The sequence below is a fragment of the Pavona decussata genome, unplaced genomic scaffold, assembly GCF_977016875.1.
Source record: "Pavona decussata unplaced genomic scaffold, jaPavDecu1.1 SCAFFOLD_602, whole genome shotgun sequence".
Lineage (NCBI taxonomy): Eukaryota > Metazoa > Cnidaria > Anthozoa > Scleractinia > Agariciidae > Pavona > Pavona decussata.
Genome location: NW_028145860.1, coordinates 1,750,541 through 1,768,362, shown reverse-complemented (window position 1 = coordinate 1,768,362; position 17,822 = coordinate 1,750,541). Strand labels below are relative to the sequence as shown.

Below are 17,822 nucleotides of genomic sequence, written 5' to 3'. Positions count from 1 at the left end.
ATGTTATCAAAGAAAGGAAGGTGTAATCTCATTAGCTAAGCAAGCTATCACAAAAACAATACTTCTTTTATGCTGAAAATATCCAACGCGTGACGAGGTGCGAGAAATATCCCACGCGAGACGAGGTGCGAGTTTTCGGCATCGAACCTATAACAATAGCGTGTTTGTTGTGAAAGGAAGAGGAGGAAAAAAAACATAACAATGGATATTTTATATTAGATAAACGTTTATGTGTATAGTGAATTAACTGACGTAGAGTTTTTTCGTAATTCAAAATGCATTTAAGTTGATATCATCTGCTCCCAGAATCCTAGATTATGAATAGTCTCTTTTTTCCCCTCAGCGGTTGTTGCTTGCTGCACTGTCCCCGAGAAAAAAAAGCATGATGCTACTCGTTGTCTAGCACAATCCGTGTTCTTTCAATCTCGTGAGTCCTTGAGTCAAAAGCCAGGTCATATAATGTTATTGTGTGTGGAATCCTGAAGTGCGACTCAAATGAAAAGCTAGTGAGCAGTACTTTCCTGTGATACTTTTTATTCTGCTTTACAAGGTGGTTGAGAAACCAAGTATGTTCAAACAAAGCTACTAGCATTACTTTCCTGTGGTGCTGTTCTCTTGCTTTATAAGGTGGTTCTAACTTTTGAATATGTGGATGGAATCCTAAAGTATTGTCGGAAATTTTATGCAGTCTCGAAATTGCGCCTTTCCAAAATTGTAAATGTTAATACAGCTAATCAATATGATGTTTACTCGTGCGTGATTGATTTACTGTAAGACTAATTGTCCTTGTGTTAGTTGATACACATTTCTCTTTTAAATTAGTGTGTTTGAGTTTGCTTGAGGGAGCGATGTTACTTGCGCGCCAGAGCTTAGCTAAGACTGCAAACGGAGTGCAATGCAAATAGAAAAAGCGGGTAACAATTTTTTTTTCTGTTTTCAGGGGACCGCACAAGTTTTTCAAAGGCCGTGATGAAGATGCTAGGGTTGGATTTGGGTACGGTTCGTTCCCCGCTTTCAAAGTTTAATGAAAGTCAAGAATTGGAGCTGAGAAAAGACCTCGAAAGAATCGGCTTTTTCGACTGGTATAATTGACAGAGATTTGTTCATACAGTGAAATCGGGTTAATACGGACACCAAGGGGACATGCCAAAGTGTCCGTATAAGCGAGCTCCGGCTCAGAAAAACATATAAAAACGTCACGGAAACATGTTTCATTGATACAAAGACCGTAAGAAGCCATGTTTACGGCAACAAGTAGTTGGTAAATTCTTAACAGTAACTTTAACAAGCTCAAACCAAATAACCTTACGCTTATGTTTTATAATCTCGGACTAAAACTATACTTTATTGAGAATGATGTTTTATTCAGTAAGTGACACAGGCATAGTCGGAAAAAAATCCGAGTGCTCTCATCAGGAGTCGAACCTAAGACCTTCCGATTACTAGTTCGGATGTTCTACCACTGAGCTACAGGAGACTCGTGGGAGTTAAGGCCATTATACTGGGTTCATGGGACAAACATCCTGTAACTGCCAGGATTGGCATGTCATGTGTGGCACCATACACAATGGAGTGAATATGCTGGAATATTTTAAGCCTGGTGAATAAATGAGAATGATGTATTATTCAGTAAGTGACCCAGGCATACTCGGAAAAGACTACTTTATTGTTCTTTAAACACGACAGTCGCATCAGCATCAGCCTCCGCTCGGAGGCTAATGCAGATAGCGGCAAGCATAGGACGTCAAAGAGGAAGAAGGCTACAAGCAATGACTTGCAGCAAAAGGCCAAGGAAGTAAAACTTTTGTGTAGGCATAGTAGGCAGAAAACTTTATTTAAGTCCATCAGAGGACCGCAGAGGCTGACGATCTAGTTATAGAAATCAGTAACACGCGTTTAGAAAGGGTTAATAAGTTCAAATACCTTGGGGTCCTCCTAGACAACACACTATCCTGGAAGGACCACATAGAATATATTGGTAACAAGATCTCGTCAAGATTAGGTGTTCTGCGTCGAGCGCGTAAGGTTCTCCCCAAGCCAACTTGCCTAATGCTCTACAATACTATAGTTTTGCCATTATTTGATTACTGTTCGCCTGTCTGGGACAGTTGTGGGGCTGGAAGCAAAGATTACCTAGATAAGCTAAATAGACGTGCTGCATGCATTATTGAGGGTCGATCAGTCGGGGCTGAGGAGTTAAAATCAACACTTGGTTGGCCCAACCTACAAGCGCGCAGAAATTATCTCAAATGCCTTTTAGTCCATAAATGTCTTCATAGCATAGCGCCTTCCTACTTACTTTCAGAGTTTAGGCACGCGCATCTTTACCATGGCTATAACACCAGAAGCAATGATTTGTTGCGCCCTCCCTTCGCAAAAACTGCTAAGTATCAGGGGAGCTTCAGAATAAACGGCGCTCGAACTTACAACACCATCCCGAGAACCATTAGACAGGTAGAGGCGTTCAGTGAGTTTAAAACTAAACTTAAGTGCCATCTTAAGCGATAACGCCTGCCGTACATGCAGCATGTATAACTTAATTATTTGTCTAGTTTTTTTTATGTTTCAATGTTTGTCTTGTAGTGTGCAGGGCTCCATTTAAACTAGCTCTGCTAAATTGGATGCCCCTGAATTAATATTGAATTAAACAAAATAAGACGACGATACAAGGGTAAAATACAGGAAGAAAGGCACACAACTCATATTTCACGCTATTTTCCTACTTTTTTGAGGAATAAAATCGTATTAACCCGTAGAAATCTGTCATTATTTGAACAGAATACAATGTCTACAATTAGTACATAATTGTGACAATGAAAATAGGCAGTGCGCAGATAACCAGTGTCCGTAAAGCAGAGTTGACGATGTATCAGAGTTTGTTATTCGGGACATAGAAAAGTGTTCATTGTCCGTATTAACCGGTGTCCGTATAAAGCGGGTTAATTTTAGAGAAAATATATGAGCTTTCCGTCGGGACAAACGGACCTATCCGTAATTTCCAAGTGTCCGTATTAAGCGGGTGTCCGTCAGTAGAGCGGGTTCCACTGTACCTCTATACGAGGTTACCGAAGGGAGAGAGCGAAGTGTGTGTATTGGAGAGGTGTCCGTACTACATAAGTATCCGGTCGTTTCGCTACAACGTTAAAGAGTAAAGATGTGATTATTTCTCGTTCTTAAAGTGAGTTTCGGCTTCTGGACAGCAGATTTTGCTCTAATCTGGGTTTAAATCTCGCTAATCGGGGATTAAAATTTATCCCTCGGTTACATTCTGTTCCTGAAAGCTCGATTGACTCTAATTCTGTAGGGATAAACGAAGGGTTAAATTTAATCCACCTAGCGAGGTCGATCAACTCACTATAATCAAAATGGCGGACTCAACCGTTCTTCAGTAATTTGGTTCAAGAAATAGAAGAAAGCAAGTTATATTAGTCCCTCTTGGCGACTTTAATGGTAGTTGAACTTCTCATCCTTAACATTTAGACGAGAATCAACCGAGTTTTTGGCTGAAAAATATCATCCGCGGTGAAAGATGACTGGCCGAAGGCGCCCAAAGATCCGCAAGTATACGCTAATCTTGCGGCAGTTTCGGCAGTATTTCCATCTCAGAGTTTCTCAGCTTACAAAAATCTCGACAACGTTGTTATCGAACTTTCTTGAAACGTAAAGTTCAAGGGATATAGTTTTTGTATTAGCGGGGCATTCGCCGGCTAGGCGAAATGCAAGCTCAAGTTTGAGCTCTTCAAAGCTTTATAACCTTTTAAAAGCTTACGAAAGCTTTAATAAAGCAAGTCGAGGAATATTCCATCATCACTCGCAATAGTCAGGGATTACTTGAAAACATCGTGCAAAGGCCGCGTATTTGTAATTTTCTCGGGCGTCTGCAGGCGAATATATAACTGGTCTGACCGCTTTATTTTCAGTTTAATCGTGGGAGAGTTATTTGAGGGATAAGTCTGCTTCGAGGAACCTCCTTAACCTACGATTAGTTATGCTGATTTTGTTGCGGATTACTGAGCTACTAATGGGCGCCAGGAGGTGTTTTTAGACACAGTCTTCGCCTTGAATTAACTGTCTTGAACTTTAAGGGAAGAGCTATCTTTAACCTCTAGGCTGGGGACAACTTTCAGATGATTTTTACTCTATAGAAACATGTGCAGCTGCTTGACCCTGCGTCAGGAATGGACTCTTGCCTGCGCTGAGTCAACTACAGGACACTCTCATCTTGTTGATTCTCGTCTAAAAGATAAGGATGAGAAGTTCAACTATCATTAAATTCGACAAAAGGAACTATTTGTAAAATAACTTGCTTTCTTCTATTTCTTGAACCAAATTAAAGAACGGTTTAGTCCGCCATTTTGATTAATAATGGTAATTGAACTGAGTGGAGTGCAATTTGGTCTGAAATCATACGCGTGATTTCAAACTTGGAATGAGCGCGTAGCGCGAGTTCGATTTGAAATCACAAGCATGATTTTAGACCAAAATTGCACGACACAAACTTCAATTACCACTTTATTACACCTATTTTGAAATCACAGAGTTTTATTGTCAATATTACATTCTATTTTTGTTACTTCATTTCCATTTTGATGGGCTAAAGAAAGGATGCGATTTAGAGCCAAAAATGGTGCAATTTAGAAATAAATCGCACTGTTGAGAGCCAATCAGATTGCAAGGATCACCAGTGATTTCAAAATGGGTGTAATAAGTGAGTTAATCGACCTCGCTATATGGGTTAAATTAAAACCTTCGTTTATCCCTATTAACATTGCTTGTGACGCACAAACTGGCCCCTCATGCCCTAATTTAATCACATTTCTTCAAAGTCCTTCCGTGTTCTCATGTTTCTTACTGTGTCGTAGGTTCCAGGTTACCTAAAACAACTTGATGTTAAAAATTATTTTAATGACAAAGTTGTCGAATTCATAAAAAAAACATGTAAAAATAACTTATCAATACTTCTTTAAACGCAGCCGTTCTTCTCTTTAAATAATACAATTTGGTTGTAAAATACTATCTTTGTACATGGTGATTCAAATAATTTTGGGAATGAACATCGCATTCTTCTGACGATTGTAATGCTGTTGTAAAAGTAACTTTGTTAATTACAGTCGAACTGTATTTTGCTCCTTGGACTGCTTTCAACTGAGTTTCGAAAGTAATTCACGTTTGCTTTGCGTCTTCTTCCTTTGTTTGTTTGTCGTTGGTTAAGAAAAACCACGCGCCACTTTCTCATCCAATCAGAAGTTAAAGCAAAACCGATCGTGACTTGCTTCCACGCGTTTTTCCCGCGCTTTGCGCTTGTTACATGTACTTGTTTGTCATTGGTTAAAAATAAACCCCGCGTCACTCTCTCAACCAATTAGAAGTTAAAGCAAAACCGATCGTGACTTGCTTCCACGCGTTTTTCCCGCGCTTTGCGCTTGTTACATGTACTTGTTTGTCATTGGTTAAAAATAAACCACGCGCCACTTTCTCATCCAATTAGAAGTTAAAGCAAAGCCCATCGCGACTCGCTTCCACGCGTATTCCCGAGCTTTGTGCTTGTAACATGTACTTGTTTGTCATTGGTTAAAAATAAACCGCGCGCCACTTTCTCAACCAATTAGAAGTTAAAGCAAAGCCCATCGTGACTTCCTTCCATGCGTTTTCCCGCGCTCTGTGCTTGTTACATACTTGCTTCGAGTTCTGATTGGTTCATTGTTTCGTTTACGTTTTCTGTGATTGGCCAAAGTGAAAACTTTGGTTTTCGCTTGAATACGACTGTTTTTAAGTATGCGTTGCTTTGTTCTTAACATTCACACTAACTTCTAAGCTTGTGCTCCAGTAATCAGTATCTATCCGAGCGGAAAATGCGAATTTAATACTCCCCGCTTGAACGCTCATTCCAAACGGAAGTTTTCTGGAAAGCCTTAGGTTGTTAAACTCAGCTGATATTTCTAACGTAAAATTTTCGTCAGGACAAGTGTTGACGACTTCGAACGCAATGCTCTGTCCTTCACTATGATTTCGCTTTATCAAAAACAAACATTTGCTGTCACCAATATTCCGGGCTTTTGGGCGGTTCAAGAGAAACGTAGTGTAATGAACCCAGGGCGCCTTTCCAAGTTGGGTTGTGGAACTCGTCTGGTCCTGATTTTTTGAACAAATGCAAAGTTTGAGTTGTACACCTTGATCGGCGCATACTTCATATTTTCCATACAGTGTTAACCTATCGAAATGAACCAGTTCCATTTCCAGTGAATTCTGATTGGTCATATCTATAGATTTCACTTCTACATGAAATATGTCTTCTTCGTGTTTTACGACGTTTCCAGCTTGGAAATAAATATCAAAACTTGTTATGAGCGCGCCGTCCAACTTGGAGTTACGTTCACGAACGTTTTCAAACCGAAGTGGGTGCAATCTTTGGCAGGCACTAAAAACAGGACGTATCTTTACTCTGCTGTTTGCAGCTTTCGTAAACTGTGTTAGTATCATGTTATTAAGTTCGCCAACTGCAAACTCCACAATTGCGATTTTCGAGGAGTCGTTTGTAGTGGGGCTGTCCCAGCCTTCACATACGCACAAATTAGGTGTCCTCAGTTCGACGTCGTTGCATGTTCGATTGAGTGATATGGGAGTGAATAGCCCTACAGGTTTGACAAATTTCGATATCGGCCCCGCAAGTGGCAACAGGGAATGGTGCAAGTCGATCATCGTCACCAGTCTCCGCTGGTTCAATTCCAACGCGGCCATGGCGTCCAATCCCAATAGTTCAGCGACCTTGTTCGGTACAATCATGAACAGGCTTGGGTGAAACATTTCAAAGCGGCCTTCAAAGATGGCAGAAGTGTATTCAGTATAGGTATTACCATGGTCTGCTAGAATGATGGTCAGCGTGTTTTGATCGGTTGCCATAGTAGCGACGTAGCGCGCGAGATCAGAGTCAAGGGACTGAATCCTGCGGCCCACGTCATCGTGTCCGACATTGAGGGTGGTGTACGAGAATAAAGGGCGAGACTTTAAGGATGTGCTGATCATCTTCAACATGTCTGCTGTGTACTGCAGAAAGTAGCTATGCTGTAGTTTGCCGTTGTAGCAGATTTGATCATCGTCTGGTCCATTGAATGGGGAATTGATGCCAAATGACGTTAGTACTTCACAACTTGAATGCGTCAAACCTTAAAACGCAAAAGGAAAAGTGATAAGTATCCAGTTTCTCCTAACAGTATTACTGCTAGATCAAACATACAGATCATGAGAACTTAGAAGATGATCACCAAGGAAAAAATGTCTTGATGTTGACACAAGTTCTCCCAACTGGTACCAAAAGAAGTATATACAGAAGAGTGAAGAGAAGGTACAGGACGATACTGGGGCTCCGGGGGCTCAGGTTATTGGAGCTTGACCACTGCCTCGGTTGGATTAATAAGGATTCCTAGGATAAGGCGGGTTTCCACTATAAAACTGCTCATTATCACCTCATAAGGAATGCTATCAGAAAAACATTTCAGTGGTACAGTACTGTTAATTAGACTGTATAAGGTGGTTTTAACTTTTGGGGCTGAGTCTTTAATGGATCAAATGAATGCTATTGAGAAGTACTTTTTTGTGTTCTGCGCGGTACCAAGTTGTTGAACTTTCAGTTCTGTGGATGAAAGTTAAAGTGTGACTATCGAAACGAAAATATTGACAGTTTATTTCCTGTGATGCTGTCTATGTCTATGGAAAAGTTTTAATTTTTGCGTACACTGTAAAAACTGACTAGTTAAAGTGACTATTTTAAATGGTATCGACCAATAACAATGGTCATTTTAACCTCAACAAATGAAAATAGTTAAAATAACCTTAAATAATAGGTGTTTTAACCATTGAGGTTAGTCTGTTCATGTTGTCCTTCAGCAGCATGGTTAAAAATATATAAAAACTGTTCAATTGAGGCCTTACACTGCTGTTTAAAAACTAAAAACTAAAAATTGAGTTGTTGAGGTTAGTCGTTTAACTCTGACTATTTTGATCAGTGTAAACGACCAAAATCATTAGTCAAAGTATAAGTGTTTTAATTTTTGCATAGCCACCTGTGTTGTCCACAAAGTTTTCCTCAAGCCTGTACTGCAACTCCTCCCAGTCTTCCGCATCCAAATCAGCCACTAGTCCCCAGCCCGCCGTCCAACACAAATCCTCTTGCCACATGGTCTGGTACCCAGCATTCTTGAAGTGTCCAAAAAGCACTTCCGCCTTCACTGCAGGAGGTTCCTCCTCTGGGTCTAAAGGAGGCAGCAGCTGACCAGTGAAGAGAGCATGCTCATTTTGCGTTGTATGACCGTGAACAGCTTGGAACAACTCGAAGTCAAACACCCTCGCAGAGCCCGCGTTATTCGATTTCTCAGCCAGTTTCCGGAACGTCTCGACAGTTTTGGGCAGAGATCGATAAAAATGCGCCCTAGAGACGGAATCTAATAGGATAATGTTTACGTTGATGGCATTTCTAGCCCGTATTTTGGGTGCCTCTTGAGTTGTTGACATTGCTGGTGGGAGGGAGATAAGCTGTGAAGCCAGTGTCTGTTGGCCAACGTCAAAGCATTTAACGAATACAAAGTTGAACTTGTGTCTCGCGGTGAGAAGTGCAATTCGCGGCAGCTGCGTTTCTAGTTCAGAAACTCTAGTAAAGTTTCGTAAGGACTTCAACAACCCATCTTCCGGATCTATGGTGTACACAGCAAAAGTTAATGAATTTATCTTGGATTTTCTACCATCGTCAGTTAGAAGCTTTTTACAAACTCGTTCGTCGCACTTAGCTTTAAGCACGGTTTTCTTGCGAACAGTTTCAGCTTCAAAAGAACAGATTTCACTGCTTTCCTTGTTTCGCTTGCATTCCGATAAAGACGGATCATAATAATAAAACGCCTTCGCAAGCTTGCAAGCGTCGCCCGTTGGCTTATGCGGCTCACAAGTTCCATAAGAATGCTTGTTAGTTGGAGTCAGGGAAAAATCCTCGCAGAAACGGTGTCTAAGTTCTTCAGTAGTTACATTTCTCGACGACAACAAATCTGATAAACTCTCCCCTTCAATGTTTACAGCAACATTCTTTGTTTTAAAATCTGGATGCATTCTTGAAAGTTCGTTTCTGACGTTTCGATCATTCCAATCTTTCTCAGCTCCTCGTTGACTCATAAAGTCGTTCTCTTCTTGGTGATCCTCAGCATCAAATGCAAATATTCCATCTCGGAAGCTGAGTTGGAAATCTGTGGCTAATTTTCCATCCGCTAGTTCAAGTGTTTTGCGATGGTCGCGAGTAAAGTAGATACGATCTTCCGGAAAATCGTAGCCATTGTTTACCAAGTACAACTGCCATAGAGCCACAACAGTCAAGGTAGAGATAATAATCCTTGTTGTTCGAAGTCTTCTTCTCGCTGCCAGAAACAACCACTTGAGAAAATTTTGAGGAAACACCATTCTCGTTCATGTCAGAATAAAAAGCGTGCAGAAGATGTCTCGGTACTACATACACATTAGAGAGACTTATTCTCGCTGTCTGTCATTCGGGTGATCGTTTGATATAATCCTTGAGCAATGTGTCCTGCCTCCGAAGCCTGGAACAAACAATACAAAAAGATCGACACATTAATCTTTTTCTGCCATTTAAAGTTAGAATAGATTACTTATTGTCGTTCTGTGTAAATGATTGAAAAAGAAACACCTCATGGAAATTACTTCTCATTTGATGAAATGCATACTGAATGTGTTTATCAACTGCTTTTATCACAGCAAAGTATTGCTCAATAGCTTTCATCTGAATGGTCACACTTTAAGATTTCTGATCGCCAGACTCAAAAGTAAGAACCACCTTGTTCAGCAAAATAATCTGCACCACAGGAAAGTACTACTCAGTAGCTTTCATCTGAATGGTCACACTTTAGAATTTCATCCACAGACTCAAAAGCTAGAATCACCTTGTACAACATAGTAAACAGCACCACAGGAAAGTACTGCTCAGTAGCTTTCATCTGAATGGTCACAATTTAGAATTTCATCCACAGACTCAAAAGCTAGAATCACCTTGTACAGCATAATAAACAGCACCACAGGAAAGTACTGCTCAGTACCTTTCATCTGAATGGTCACACTTTAGAATTTAATCTACGGACTCAAAAGTTAGAATCACCTTGTACAGCATAGTAAAGAGCACCACAGGAAAGTACTGCTCACTGAAATTGTCAACCGTTAAGATTTTATCCACAGAATCCGAGAGTTAAAATCACTTTGCACGGCACCACCCATCACAGGAAGTTATTGCTCGGAAGTTTGAGTTAAATGTTCAAATGCATTTTAAGATGTGGCAAGTGGCAGGTGTAATTGAACCATAAATTGAAGTGCTGTACTAATGCATTTGGTTTGATGTCACTCAGTGAAGAGTACTTTCATAACCCAGCCTGAATTCTATTCATATTGAAATGAACTTGCTATATTTAGTGTGTAATTATTTCATAGTTACCTAAAAGCCATTAAGACAACCGCTCAAAATATTTCAGTCGTATTCATCAACATATAACCGTAAACAAACGAAATGGAGTTATATTTGTTTTGCTGCTAGCCAGTGGAAACGCGTAACTTCCATGAATTGTGCTTCTGCGTTTTTACGATAAGTAATAATGTTTGCATGCAGTCCTTTCCTTGATAATCGAAGGGGGTAGGGGGAGGGGGGGGGGGGGGGGCTAAGGAAATAGAAACAGTATGAGAGTTTCATCAAGTTAAACGGTCCGCTTAGCTTCGCCTCCTCACGTGATTAAGCGAGAACGCTATTTATCGTCCTAATTTTCAACAACACGAGAAAAAGTCTTCACTCGCGCGGGTAGGATCTAAGCTAACACGGACGATTTCTCGCCGTCTAGCTTTGCTGTCTAAAGATAACTACTAACTCCATTAGTAATCCAAACCACGTGGAATAAAATATTCCGGAATTCTGATTCCTTTCAAATTCACCAGACAAAAGATAAGTGCTTTGGGCACGAAACTCAAGTGAGAAAAGAGACTCTTGAAATTGTCGGTTACGCTTCGTCTATTTAGACATTTTACAGAAAATAGATTTTTGCGACTAAATCACAGTTCGCGTATTTTCGATTGGATTTTTTTTTACACAAATGGGGATAATCGCCTGTCTTTTGTACTGAAACAAAATGTGCTTAAATTATTTAAAAATTCCAAACATTAAAAGCCAGAATGAAATGAAAGACACAAGATTAACTCCTAAGTGAAAAGGTTAAAAACAAGTTGAATACCCAGACAGTAGAATGATAGGTTTTTTTGGACGATTGCTTGTGAAAACAACATACGATACACGGTGTCGTCAAATTGGGAGAGAGCTTATCTGAACCTAAACATTAACCATACTTCGTATGATAATGTGTAATAAAACTATTTAACCGGACTCTTTTTTAAAATGCTTTACTTTCCAACCCTAGTACCTGAGAAACATAATTACGCCACTCGAATTGCTTCCCTACAACATCTGAATCCTCAGTCCTTTCAGAATAAATATTAGGAAATTTTGCCCAACAATTATTGGATGCTATTACTGGAATGATATTCCTATATCTATTCGTCAAAAACCAACAAAACAACTTTTTAAACGAGCTCTCTTCCAGTATTATTTTGCTCAGTATTAATCACTGCCACACGACCTTGTAAAACGTTTTCTGTCTTTCTTCTCCTCTATTTATAATTAGTTTTCCTTTTTGTTTTCTATCTTAACAAATATTGTATGGTAATTTTAAAGGGCATACAATTAGTTAACTATATTATGCCCTTCTCCACTGCTTTCTTACGTACTCTAACCTTATGTAATAAGATCATATGGAGTAAAAAATAAATACAAAAAAATACAAAATTCTTTTCCAACCGAGCAAACTAATTACAGGAGCATCCAACGATGACATTTAAGCAAAACACTTGAAATGTTATCTTCTGTGTTCCCACATCGTTCTGTAGCCTTTTCAAGAGACATATCTGTGAATGCTAATACAGCATGATCTGTTTGGATGCCGTTTAGCCAAAAATTTAAGTTGCAGAACGTTTTAGGAAACGAAATCTTATTCCTCGAATTTAAGAGCTGTTCTTGGCTTTTCGAAAGTACTATCTGACCTTATTTCCCATTTTTAACGTCTTTTGCCTTGTCGAAAACAAAAGGAATTACTTTTCCAATGTTGCGAAATTTTGAGCTTAAATTTTGCCAAAAAATCTTTTAGATTTTCCATGCAACTAAATCCGAATTTCTGAGACGATTTAGCACATTCGACCAGATGAATGATGGACCGTTGGCTGTCACTGTAATTACACTGAACCAGAAGTTTGAAAAACTTTTACTATTGAAGTTTGTTTCAGACATGTAACGTACGGCGAAGTAGCGAGATATAAGCAAGCAAGCAAACCTCGTGAGACCAGCGTGAGGTCAGCCATTTGTACGAACCTTGATATAACGAACAAACCGAGCTTGTGCCAGCCAGAACCGCTTTCACCTGAACTTGAGCCATTTCTTACGTATAATATGTAATGGCAAAAAGCTTGCAGGAGCGGTCATTGGTAGGAACTAGTTCCTGTGTTTGGAAGGACCACCACGACAAAATAAAAGTGCCGGATCCTGTAGTGAAGGATCAAATCAGCAACAAATTGTAGCCAAAAAAAAAAAAAAAAAGTAGGGCTGATTTAACGGTCAGGGATATATATTGTTCCAATTTTTCTAATAAAAATGTATTTTTCTAAGAACACTCAGTAGATTGAATTCATCCGACAATGGTATGAACTAGATAATGAACGAACTCGACTTTGGAACTGGCCATGTCTAAAGACAATAACAGGATGTTTTCATTCAAATAAAAAAATCTCGATGCGGATAATTATAATTAAAAAAAATGATGAGCCCAAACAAAGTGAAGGACGCGTGCCATCTTCTTGCTTTGCAGCAAATTATAATCGTCTTTTCAGTCGAGAAAAGCCGCTTTCCCGAGGAGTAATCAGTGACATTTTTCTGTGTAAGACATCCAAGAAAGCTGATGAAACCTTCGTCGGATGTAACTACTAAAGTTAAAGCCGGAAGAATTTAAGAAATTGTGTTGAATTTGCATGGAACATTGTTCATATAGAACAGCCACATCATCGTGTTCAAGAGAGTCAAAACGACGCGTTAAAGAGGCGCCTTACTGCACAACCGAGGGAATGAGGTTTCTGTTCGAGTAACGGATAGAGTATTTGTGTATTTTTCTTGATAACCCCAGATATTTTACCTCACGAGATCAAAACAAAACATTGTGGAATTAAAAATTGGTAGTTTTGTGTGATAATATTTGTACAGTGCAGTCACACGATTGTTCAAGTTGCCGACAACTGTTGATTTGCAGCCGAGAGTTTTTGTTAACACCGAAGAATAGTTCAAAGATGGAGTTAAACAAAAGCTTAAAAAAATTCCATCCTTCAATGCCTCCTTTTCCCTCCCTTCTTGAGTCTAGGTTGTTAACTTTCGACTCTCCTTAAATTCCTAAAGTGTGAACATTCAAATCTTAAAGCCATTGAACATTTCGTTCTCCTGGTGCTGCTTGGAGATCAAATCGTAAAGTGTGATCATTCACAATGAAAGCTATTGAGCCGAGAACTTTCCTGTGGTCTGTATTGGTATGCTTTACAAAACGATTCTTACTCGAGAACTTTCCTGTAGTGCCGGTTATTATGCCGTACAAGGTTATTCAAATGCTTGAGTCTGTGCATGAAATCCTAAAGTGTGACCGTTCAAATGAAAGCTCCTGAGTAGTACTTTCCTGCGGTACTGTTTATAATGCTGCAAGATGTCTCTTAATTTTGACTCTGTGGATGAAATCCTAAAGTATGACCATTCTAATGAAAGTTACCGGCTGAGCAGTACTTTCCTGTGGTGCTGTTTATTATGCTGTACAAGGTGATTCTAAATTTTGACTCTGTGGATAAAATCCTAAAGTGTAACCATTCTAATGAAAGCTACTGAGCAGTACTTTCCGGTGATGCTGTTTGTAATGCTGTACAAGGTGGCTCTAAATTTTGACTCTGTGGATGAAATCCTAAAGTGTGACCATTCTAATGAAAGCTACTGGTCCTACTGAGCAGTACTTTCCTGTGGTACTGTTTGTAATGCTGTACAAGGTGGTTCTAAATTTTGACTCTGTGGATGAAATCCTAAAGTGTGAACCTTCAGATGAAAACAACTGAGCAGAACTTACTTCATAGTGTGGTGCTGTGATACTGTGCTGAGGTGGTTTTAACTAGCTTTAAGTCTACACAATAATGCTTTAGCCTGTGAGCTATGGAGCTGTACATTCTTGTTGTACTGTTCAGTTATTTTCAGTACTGTACAACGGGTAACTTAAATTTTTACTCTGAGGTTAATTTGTGTAAAGTCTTAAAGTGTGACAAGTTAAATAAACGCTACTGTACAGCACATTTTCTGATCTTCTGTTTATTATGTTGTGTGAGCTGTTTCTAACTATTACTCAGGTCGATTCCAGTTTGTGATTGAAGTCCTTAATGGCGATCATTCAAACAAAACCCTTCTTTCCTCAGTTGTTGTTTGCTTTTTCCATCAGTTGTTTCCAGGAAAGAAACTTGAAGGCTTATGAAACTTGTGAGTACAACAGTTCGTCGCATGCCAGACGATATTCAAGACAAAAACCGTCTTGCAAAAGACAGTAGTGAATCTAAATGTCGGAGGAAGTTTGTGATTGTGTACTAACTATTCAGTCTCTATGTTGCTATGTATTTGGTGTATTAACATAAAAAAGTCAGAATTTACCTCTTGTAACACGGCCCTTCAACCTCCAACGCCAGGCGCATCAGCATAATGATCTAAAAGCAAAGATTTCAAATCTAATTTACTCTTTTAAACACATCAGTGAGTCAAAAGGTCGCGCTTCGGCCGCCATAACATTGACTCAATTTCCCAAGCGGAAAGTTTGTTTTGGCGCGGTTGCGCGGCGGAGATGCCTTTTGGCTGTGGCATGCACTGACACGGCGCGACAGCAAAGCGCAAATTTGCGTAGTATAATTCAAACCAAATTGTTTACTAATGATTCTGGAACATAAACTTACCTTCACGACGTCTTTCGTGTCGAACTGTACAGTTTGCGTGTCCAAGGACTGATACTTTTTAATCCACTTGAATGACTGGAAACTTTACACCGCAGAAGCTAGCGAGAACTGAAGCTCTCATTCTAAGTTCTACTTCAAAGTCTGAACACTAATGCTGCATTTGTTATTATCCTCTCCAAGATTGCGAAATTTTATAAATGCATCCACTTTTGCACCGGATAACTGTTCCGAAATTCTTTGCCTATTTCAGAGTTCGTTAACATTCCAAGCAGCTATTTGCGAGACTAATATGTGTTCATGATTGCGCCTAAATAATTGCTTAGAAAATCAAATCAATTCACGGTCTGCCTCTTTCCGAGGATAATCCGTCACAAGAGACTACAAGAGGTATTAAAACAGATTTGCTTTTGACATGTTCAACACAGATACTTTTGTGCTGGTTGACTAATAGAAAGTTTCTTGGAGGTTCTTGGGCCATACTGAATTGTTTGCGTATGACGTACACTCTGAAAGGTTTTTTTTTATGTGGTATTTGTTCTTCACTCTTTTGATACGATTTTTCAAATTCAAAACTGCACAGAACACCTGCCAGAGTTACTAATTTTTTGCCAAAAATTAGTCGATAACACAGCGATGTTCTACTCAACATATTTCATTTTAGGTGACCATATTGGAAGATTTCATTTACAGACTCGAAAGTTTGAGTCTGTATTTGCATGCAGTGAACCGCGAACGATTGACTCAATCATTCCCGGGTTATCAAATCGGACAGTCGGTAATCGAACACAATCAAACTTAATTGAGTAAAGGCGTTCGATTCAGTTCAATTGCAGCTAACTGTTGAGCGCAATCGAACAAACTCGACATGACTTAACGCACATGTTAAGTTCTGTTTAGCTAAAATATAGTTTTGTTGCGATACAGCTTTAAAATTAGGCTTAAATACATCAATTAATTTTTATAGGTACTTAATTTCACGATATTAATGAATCCGGCGGAAATAAGTGTCAATTTTAATAGAGTTTGTTATTAGTAAAGAGAAGCCAGCCGGAAATTGCCGTTTGAAATTGGCGTCCTGCGTTATTAAAGTATGAGTAATTACTAATTTCACGTTCTGTTAATACAGATCAAAGATGGTTTGGCGCCGCGAAATGTATATCAATCATCCTTAGACAATATCGAGTACTGGCCGCTTTTAATCGATTTCCTAACAGTGATCGATAAATATCGATCAATTTAGTTCGATTATGTTCGGTTTACTGAATAATCGAACTCAAAAATGTTCCACGACCGAGTTTTGCCTGAATTCGTCGATTCCAACGATTGTGTTCCATTGAAATTTCGTTCAATTTTGTTCGACTGATTTGATATTATTTATGATAAAGTTTTTATCTCTAACACAATAAAATTCTTCAAGATAATTGATCAAATTTTAATTTCCTATTGCGGTGTAATCTTTCTCCGGTCTGAAGGCCTTTTCCATTACTGATAAATAAGTAAAAATATACTTCCAGTGGCCTGTCTCAGACGTTTACTCAGACACCGGAAAACCAGCTTGCTTTTTCTTTACTCCGTTTTTTAGTTTTGAACTTATGGAGGTACTCGTCAAAGTGTTTCAGTTTGCGAAAGCCTGGAACCTTAAAGTTGTAAAGTGGTTTTGATGTATGCTGCACAAGGTCGTTCAAACTTGTGGATAGAATCTTAAAGTTTGATCATTCAAATGAAAGCTACTGAACAGTACTTTCCTGTGGGTCTGTTTATTTTGCTGTAAAAGGTGATTGCGTTTAATTCTTTGGATGAAATCCAGAAGTGTGACCATTCAAGTAAAACCTTGAGCAGTACTTCCCAGTGGTGGTTTGTTTTGCACGGAATATCTTTCCGAACGAAATTTTGGGATTTTGTCGTTCCTGGCCGCTGTAGGCCAAATGTTTTAATAATTCAAACTGAAGTGGAAGCATTAATTGGGCAACAGATTGGCGGACCCTCAGCTGTAATTCGTTTCTGTTGTGCATTGTCGGGCTAGGGTGATCGATTTACGTCAGTTTTTGATGAATGCACTGTGCGATGATATGATGGCTTCAGTGATAGAAGTCTGCGCTATAAACGTCATGCGATCAACAATGTGATCCTATCAACGATTATCATTAAAACCATAAAACCACAATAATCAAATCGGTTGTAATCACGGTTTTTAAAAAATGATAATGAGCTGTGATATTTGAGGCGCGGACAGCTTTAATGCACAATACACGAAACGATTTGTGAAGAGAAATCGCGAAATTTTGCAGTAAAAATTCGCTAGAAACTCAACAATTCCAAATGAAGTCTTCGATCGTTTATTCAAGGAAGACTATTCCTAACAGCTGAAATATTTGAATCAATCAGTTTTTTGATGAAAATTCCAGATGTTCTCAGTTGTGCTCTCAACGTATTTCCTGAGATTAAGTGGGGATTATCTAACATTCCTAAGCTCTTAAAACTTGTTTAATACCCAAGGTTTAAATAAAGAGACGGCGAAGAATATACTAAAATTCTTTCGTTTCAATGAGTACACTTACGAATTTTATCCAAGCGACTCATAAGTTGGAATCACCTTGTAGAGCATTAAACACAGTATCACAGTGATACTTAATAGTATCCATTTCAATGGTCACACTGGCTTTGGCGTTCCCAGACTCGAAAATTAGAACCACAGAATCACTTTGTACTGCTCAGTAGCTTTCATTTGAATG

At 39.1% G+C, this 17,822-nt stretch overlaps 3 protein-coding genes across 4 annotated transcripts in view; 2 read left to right on the top strand and 1 right to left on the bottom strand.

The window, feature by feature from the left end:
- LOC146449308 (N-acetylneuraminate lyase-like) overlaps positions 1-1,834 on the top strand; it is a 28,902-nt gene extending 27,068 nt beyond the window's left edge. Inside the window, exon 11 of the mRNA XM_085101130.1 lies at positions 941-1,834. Within this exon, the coding sequence (XP_084957256.1) occupies positions 941-1,092 (152 nt within the window). The 3' untranslated portion in view covers positions 1,093-1,834. The remainder of the gene's footprint in view (positions 1-940) is intronic.
- LOC146449306 (uncharacterized) overlaps positions 1-17,822 on the top strand; it is a 54,060-nt gene that overhangs the window by 20,715 nt on the left and 15,523 nt on the right. The gene's annotated exons all lie outside the window — the stretch shown is intronic.
- LOC146449307 (uncharacterized) lies at positions 4,885-15,971 on the bottom strand. Of its 2 annotated transcripts, XM_085101117.1 has the most exons (4): positions 15,091-15,971; positions 14,795-14,847; positions 8,061-9,575; positions 4,885-7,163 (listed from the first exon to the last, which is right to left on the bottom strand). In XM_085101117.1, the coding sequence occupies exons 3-4, from the start codon at positions 9,436-9,438 to the stop codon at positions 5,770-5,772; spliced, it is 2,772 nt and encodes a 923-aa protein (XP_084957243.1). In that variant the 5' UTR covers positions 9,439-9,575; positions 14,795-14,847; positions 15,091-15,971; the 3' UTR covers positions 4,885-5,769. The 2 variants fall into 2 exon arrangements, with proteins under 2 accessions (XP_084957243.1, XP_084957242.1); XM_085101116.1 differs by lacking the exon at positions 15,091-15,971 and having other exon boundaries at positions 14,795-15,012.

Bases quoted from the DNA above. Each gene is read 5' to 3' on its own strand.
- LOC146449307 (XM_085101117.1), bottom strand. From the start codon at position 9,438: ATGGTGTTTCCTCAAAATTTTCTCAAGTGGTTGTTTCTGGCAGCGAGA. The intron at 7,164-8,060 runs GTGGCTATGCAA...TTGCGTTTTAAG, and splicing joins AAACTTTGTGGACAACACAG to GTTTGACGCATTCAAGTTGT.